The 7,201-nt window shown below is 41.9% G+C and overlaps 1 protein-coding gene across 1 annotated transcript in view; it reads right to left on the reverse strand.

The window, feature by feature from the left end:
• Window positions 1-7,201, reverse strand: part of ddx27 (DEAD (Asp-Glu-Ala-Asp) box polypeptide 27) — a 33,761-nt gene that overhangs the window by 9,943 nt on the left and 16,617 nt on the right. Inside the window, exons 12-15 of the mRNA XM_043710135.1 lie at window positions 5,952-6,105; window positions 4,921-5,002; window positions 4,027-4,204; window positions 1,968-2,074 (exon numbers count right to left, since the gene is read on the reverse strand). Of these exons, the coding sequence (XP_043566070.1) occupies window positions 1,968-2,074; window positions 4,027-4,204; window positions 4,921-5,002; window positions 5,952-6,105 (521 nt within the window). The remainder of the gene's footprint in view (window positions 1-1,967; window positions 2,075-4,026; window positions 4,205-4,920; window positions 5,003-5,951; window positions 6,106-7,201) is intronic.

Below are 7,201 nucleotides of genomic sequence, written 5' to 3' on the forward strand. Positions count from 1 at the left end.
TGGGGTTGGGGGCAGAGGTGAAGTGGAGCGGTGTGTAATGGGACTGGGGGCAGTGGTGAAGGGGGCAGTGTCACACGGAGCTGGTGCGGGGGGGGGAGCGGTGTGTCACGGGGCTGGCGGACAGTGTTGCACGGGTCTGAGGGTGGTGTTGCATGGAGCTGGGGTCGGGGGGGGCGGCCAGTGCCCCAACACAGATCCTTGCGGAGCATCGCTGGTCACAGACCTCCAGTCTGAACAACACCTTCTACCATCACCCTCCACCACTTATCAAGCCAATTTTGTATCCAATTGGCTAGCTCACAGTGGATTCCACATAATCTAACCTTGATAACCAGTCTCCCATGTGGAATTTTGTTGAAGGCCTTGATAAAGCCCATATATACAATGTCTACCACTCTGTCTTCATCTCTCTTCTTGGCCACCTCTTCAAAACTCAATCAAGTTTGTAAAACATGATCTGGTAAGGCCAGCATTCATTGCCCATCCCTAATGACCCAGAGGGCAAGTTAATAGTCAACCACATTGGAGTCACATGTGGGACCAGGTAAGGATGGCAGTGTCCGTCCTTGAAGCACATTAGTGAACCAGATGGGTTTTTAATGACAATCGACAGTGCTTTTCATGGTCAGCATCAGACTAACTTTATTTGTAAATTACAGATTTTTATTGAATTCAAATTCTATCATCTGCTATAGTTGGACTTGAGCTCGACAGGGTAGACTCAGGAAACGTGTCGTCTATGGCTGGCGGCCCTAGAATCAGGGAATGTCATCTCAAAAAGAGAGACAGACTATTTAGGACTGAAGAAAGGGAGGACACAGATGCTGGAAAGTCAGAATCAAAAAAGGGTGGCGCTGGAAAAGCACAGCAGGTCAGGCAGCATCCGAGGAGCTGGGGAGTCGACGTTTCAGGCATAAGCTCTTCATCAGGAATCATATATTAGACATCTTCATTCATGTAGTACAGACCAACATAGAATTTGTCTCCCTAATTGTTTGCTGTGCCTGCATGTTAGCTTCCGTGATTGATGATCAAAATTACACGCGTCCTTTTTGACATTTGATATCAACACTTCCCAATCTCTCTCTATTTAGGAAACTCCCTTAATTTCTGTTTTTCATACCAAAATTAACTCCATTTTGTCCACACTACATAGATTGATTTCTAGGTCTTAAAGACATCATGAGATAGCAGGACAGTGTGGGGAAATGGTATTGAGGTAGATCAGCCATGATTTCATGGAATAGAGAAAGTGGCTTGAGGGGCTGAATGGCCTACTCCTTCTAAACAAGTAGACCAGGTTCAACAAGTGCTTGCTGATTGCAGAGAAGCAGATCATTTCCTTGCAGTGTAGTTTATCACAAAACACTGCAATAACTAGACTAACCCACTCCACAACAGTTCATCAGTAATGTAAGGGGAGTAAAAAAATCTATGACAGAAACTCTCCACTTGTTGATACATTTCTTGACATTAAATCGCAACAGGCTAAAAAAAAAAAAATATTTTGGCAGTGACCCCCTTTAACCTAGTATATCAGATTGTGAATCAGAACCTGAGGCAGATATTAGCAAACACAAAGCTCGCAGTTACCCACATCTGTGATATACAGAACAACCTTGATTTTCCAAATGAGACGGGCGGGGAGTATTTTGTTCAGATAACTGATCATTCAGATAACTTGATTATTCAGATAACGGATAATGTTTTTATGGGATCTTGAGATCTTGTTTGGATAATCCGAAATTCGGATATTTAATATTCAGATAACTGAAGTTTTTCTGTATATAGTTTAAAAAAGCTAAAATATTAATAAATTATTGTCAACTTTGAATGGCTTACAAATAGACTGTGATGAATGTTCCCAGTATTTGATCACCTGCTGATCCACCTTTAACACTTGGTTGGTCATGCAAACCACATGTAAAGGGGGGCAGTCTAGTCCTTAAAGTTTACATGCAACATACCTGAGCCTCCGATCGCTGAAGCATCTTCTCCTCCTTTTCTAGCTGCAGCACTGCATAGATTTCCTTTTCCAGTTTCTCAATCTTGTCCCTGAACTTCAACACCACCTCTGTGAAGAGAGTGATCAGGGAATCAGCATGAGATTACATTTACGAAAGGTCACATACACGTCACAGGGGCACTGGTGTCACGCCCCCTGCCTGGAGGTGCCACTCTGTTGGGTTACAGTACATTCAGGGTCAATAGCCCTCCTGCATCATGCCAAGTAGCAATTTCACAGTTATGAGCCTAGACGATGAATAATAGAAGGCTTTTTAACTATGAAAGGCATCTGTGCCTAGCCTAATGCTGCCCTCATCTAAAGCCCATATCTTTCTTCAAATGCCAAGGCATCAGACAAACTGGAGTGAACTCCGTGAAAACTATGGTCAACAGTGCCAATTTTCTTTACTTGCTTTAACAACATGTAACTGACAGTGAAGATGCTCACAAGGAGTTACAGAATGCTGGGGAGCTGTTGCAATATGAAAGGGCAGTCATGTAAGAGTCCGTTTCACACGTGATTCCCATTTAAACAGAAGGACATGTGGTGTAACAGTTGGATTCCTATTAAGGGTGCAGATGACAAGTCTTGTTTTTTGAATGTTGTGCTCAACTGCTTTCTCTCCCTCACAAATTTAATTTAAAAAAAAAAAAGGCCATTCAGCCCACTGTGGTTGATGCTGCTGGGATAGTGTCATAAAGCCATACAGCACCTAACAAATACAAGTGGGAAATCCAGAGGCTATGGGGCAGTAGCCACAAGACCTGAAAGAGTTCATAAATGGTTTTAAAATATATACTTGTTTCGTATTTAAAATAGACTTTGGTGCACTAAAACATGATTGCTGTTGATCCCATGATGCAAATAGACTACAAATCTGGCAAATTCCAACCAGGAGAGAATTTATACCATCCTCTTGGAACCTCACGCTCTTGCATTGTATGAACACTGCAGTCAAACTAACACAAATGAATGGTAAAAACTGCATCTTCCCCAGCGGAACTGAGAACAAAGAACAGCTATCAAATCTCATGACACCCAAAGTGGCAGCAATGGCAGCATCTATCTCATACAACTAACAATGGGCTTTGACTAGGGCCACACAAACTCAACCTCATTAACCTTAGGAAGCTGCTAACAATCCCACTTATGGCCAATGATGAATACTGGATCCCTGATCAGAGGGTTAGAAACCAATTGTTAAATTGAAACTGACTCCTTAATGGGCCCATCACATGTCCAAAATCCCTCGTCTTTGAAAAAGCTTTAATACATTTCTGAATCCTTTTCTGGTAAAAATCTAGTATTCTGCCAATATTATAATCTAAGAATGTCACCAATGACATTCAAGTGTGTTGTCATTCAATATTAGTCACCCTGCTATAGGAAGGATAACATTAAATTGGAGAGAGGGTTCAGAAAGGATTTACAAGTATGTTGCTGGGACTGGAGGGTTAGAGTTATAAGGAGAGCCTGGGACTTTTTTCACTGGAGCATAGGAATCAGAGTCCAACAGCACAGAAACAGTCCCTTCAGTCCAATCAGTCCATGCTGATCATAATCCTAAACTAAACTAATCCTAACTGTCTGCACTTGGCCCACATCCCCCAAACATTTCTTATTCATGTACTTAGCCAAATGTCCTTTAAATGTTGTAACTGTACCTGCACCCAGCAGTTCCTCTGAAAGTTCATTCCACACACAAACCATTCTGTAAATAAAAAAATGCCCCCATGTCTTATTTAAATCTTTTCCCTCACACCTTAAAAATATGCCTCCTACTCTTGAAATCAAGATTAAATCATGTTTTTGATTTACTCTAACGAAAGATTTTGCAGGTCGTTTAAAAATTGGACTCCACAAAGGGATTAGGGGAATCACACCACAGTCCATTTCAAAAAGGGGAAAAACACAAGCATCATATATGCTTACAGATAGAAAAAGAGAAACAAAGAATTTAAGTGATCTCTCTCGCATCTGCAACACTTTTCAAGAACAATTTCTCTATCATCTCTCACCTTGTGGGATGACCCGAGCCTTCACTTCAGATTTGGCTTTCCTCACAATCTCTTTCAACATTTTCCTTTCCGATTCACCGACAAGGGAAATGGATCGTCCACTGCGGCCTGCTCGCGCCGTACGACCTACTCTGTGCACGTAGTGCTTAATAGTATTGGGCATTGTGAAGTTTATTACCTAGCACAGAATAACAAAGACACAGTTCCCATCACCAAGCAACATATAACAGCATTCAAATTACTTCATCATTTTGACCTTATCAATCAAACTCTAGAACAATTATTAAATCCTAAAAGTAAACTGCAGATGCTGGAAATCTGAAACAGAAGCAGAGAGTGGTAGGGAAACACAGCAGGGCTTTAGCTACAGATGCTGCCAGACCTGATGTATCAGAACTTCACCATCCACCTCAAACAACATTCTTTTGTGTGGGTCCCAAACCATAACTGAAGTCCTGATGTGATCAGTCCTGTCACAAAGATGAGCCAACTCCTTCTGAATAGACTTTAGATCTTTTCAGATGAACTACAGTTTTTAATTATACTCTCAATGGGTGCACAATTGTCCTCTCATCTAACATATGGTTGGTGATTCCAATACTAACCAAGGCCACAGGAGGACAGAGTGCCAATTGCTAAAAGGGACAAAATACAGAGCTGCCTGTTTAAAAGGAAAGACCTAATAGCAGCTCACTTGACTATTAAGAACTTGACCCTGAACTGCTGAGAACAGGCCCATTACTGTGCCTATTGTCAACTGTTAGTATAACAGTACTTTTAGGAAACCAATCCAAGAATAGCATGCGCACAGAATATATTAACAGTAACTATCCATTTTAGAAGCTGACAAAGCTCCCCATCATTTAATTCCTAGACAATTATTGAGTCACTCACCGTTTTGACCCCATCAATGTCCAGCCCTCTAGCAGCAACATCAGTAGCCACAAGAATATCGATCTGCTCATCTTTAAAGCGCCTGTCACCATGGGTACAAAAGCAAGAGATCGGTCAGTAACGGCCTGACATTCAGTGTCACATTTCTGCAGTAAAACACCCTCCAGAGAGTGACCATGTTTATCAAGAGGTCAGATAAAAAAAGCTCTTTGGGAATGGAATAACAATTTATATTTACTCTCGCACTCACTGATGGAAACATTCTACATGCAGAAGTATAGAAATCAAGGGTTAGAAAACTATACCACACTGAATAGCTGTATAACTCTGTCTTCACCCATACAGGAACATTTTTCAATAAGGACCAAGAGATTACAATCAAGAATGGAAGCATAGAAGAGTCCTTCCTAGTCCCAAATCCCTGAAGTAATCTCCATTTCCGGAACTGTTGGTTTGATTAAGATCAGCAGAGACCAGTCACTCAACCAGGATGACCCTGATTTGTAGGCCTCAGTATGAGACCAGTAATAAATCCTGCAGATTCTGCGGGCAGTAGCCCCATTTGTGCAGCACTAAACCTGGGGTCAGAATCATAAGGGAGAAGTGCAGGAAGTGATGATTAACAAAGTGGTCATGTGTACTCCCAAACAATAGCTAAAATTAGGAAAGTCTTTTACGAACAGTCCTTGCCTGAAAAAAACTTAAGCCTGATGGTTTCAGGGGTGCTGCCAGGTCTTTCACACTTCACCCAAAACTCCATATCTCGTCACTGCGAGTTAGCAGAGTATTCTAAGCCCAGGGTGTCAAGGGAAACCCCGATCCTGTCTGCATCTAATATCCAGGCACCATATATTTCTCAATAGGAGGGAACACGGGCTGATTTGTGCCCACTTGCCAAGGCACACAGAGGTCAGGCTTGCTCAGTATTTTGATTCTGCATTGACTTCCCATAACATTCACTGCCTTTACACACGCGGAGTGTTAAAAATTGTGTGTCTTGTATCACCGAAACATTTGGTTGCTCCCCTTACCTAAGGGCCTCCAGTCGCTGCGTTTGAGAGAGATCACCATGCAGCTCACCAACCTTCAGCCCCATCAGTCCCAGCAGGATGTGCATTCGATGGGCCTGCTTTTTAGTCTGTGTGAACAGCATGACGTGATCCTGAAATGTACGAGTCAGAAGAGCTAAAAGAGAAGGAAAGAAAATTTATTATTCTAAGTGCAATAACCTAGTCATTTCTGTTTCATATAAAATTGAAATTCTTATTCAGAGAAAGTAAAATAGAAAGGAACAAAGGAAAAGGCTTACATTTAATAAACACTTCTCATTACCATAGGATCTCCCATTGCAAGTTTACAACCAATTTGCACTAAAGTAAAAGTGGGCAGATAGGTGGTTTTGGTGTCATTGGCTGAGTAATTAACAATGCTGGACATTGATGAATATTTGTGCTATCCCTAGAGTAATGCTGTGAGATCTCTACCGCATCTCAGAGGGCAGGTGGGACCTGAGTTTAACTTCTCTTCCAAAGTATGCAATATCTGACAGTGCAACACAGTTTTAACTCTGCATTGAGCGTCAGTCGAGAAGAACCCCACTCCCCCATAAATAATATATTACAATAGTGTCTACACTTCAAAAATACTTCATTATTGTAAAAACCTTATGTACAAACCTGAGCTCCTGAAAGAGTTTATGAAAATTCAAAACATTCTGCACTTTAAACTCAAAATTATCTATTCCTAATCAGTTAATCATGCAAATAATACCACTGAGGACTCCTTAACAGAACCAGAAAGTTAACTAAAAGGTATCAACAAATGCAGAAAAATGAATGGTGATCAACGTTAATGTCTATCACCAATAGAGTCATAGAGATGTACAGCATGGAAACAGACCCTTCGGTCCAACCTGTCCACGCCGACCAGACATCCCAACCCAATCTAGTCCCACCTGCCAGCACCCGGTCCATAACCCTCCAAACCCTTCCTATTCATATACCCATCAAAATGCCTCTTAAATGTCGCAATTGTACCAGCCTCCACCACTTCCTCTGGCAGCTCATTCCATACACGTACCACCCTCTGCGTGAAAAAGTTATCCCATAGGACTCTTTTCAATCTTTCCCCTATCATCCTAAACCTATGCCCTCTAGTTCTGGACTCACCGACCCCAGGGAAAAGACCATAAGACATAGGAGTGGAAGTAAGGCCATTCGGCCCATCGAATCCACTCCGCCATTCAATCATGGCTGATAGGCATTTCAACTCCACTTACCCG

This window comes from Chiloscyllium plagiosum, chromosome 20 (assembly GCF_004010195.1).
Source record: "Chiloscyllium plagiosum isolate BGI_BamShark_2017 chromosome 20, ASM401019v2, whole genome shotgun sequence".
NCBI classification, from domain to species: Eukaryota; Metazoa; Chordata; class Chondrichthyes; order Orectolobiformes; family Hemiscylliidae; genus Chiloscyllium; species Chiloscyllium plagiosum.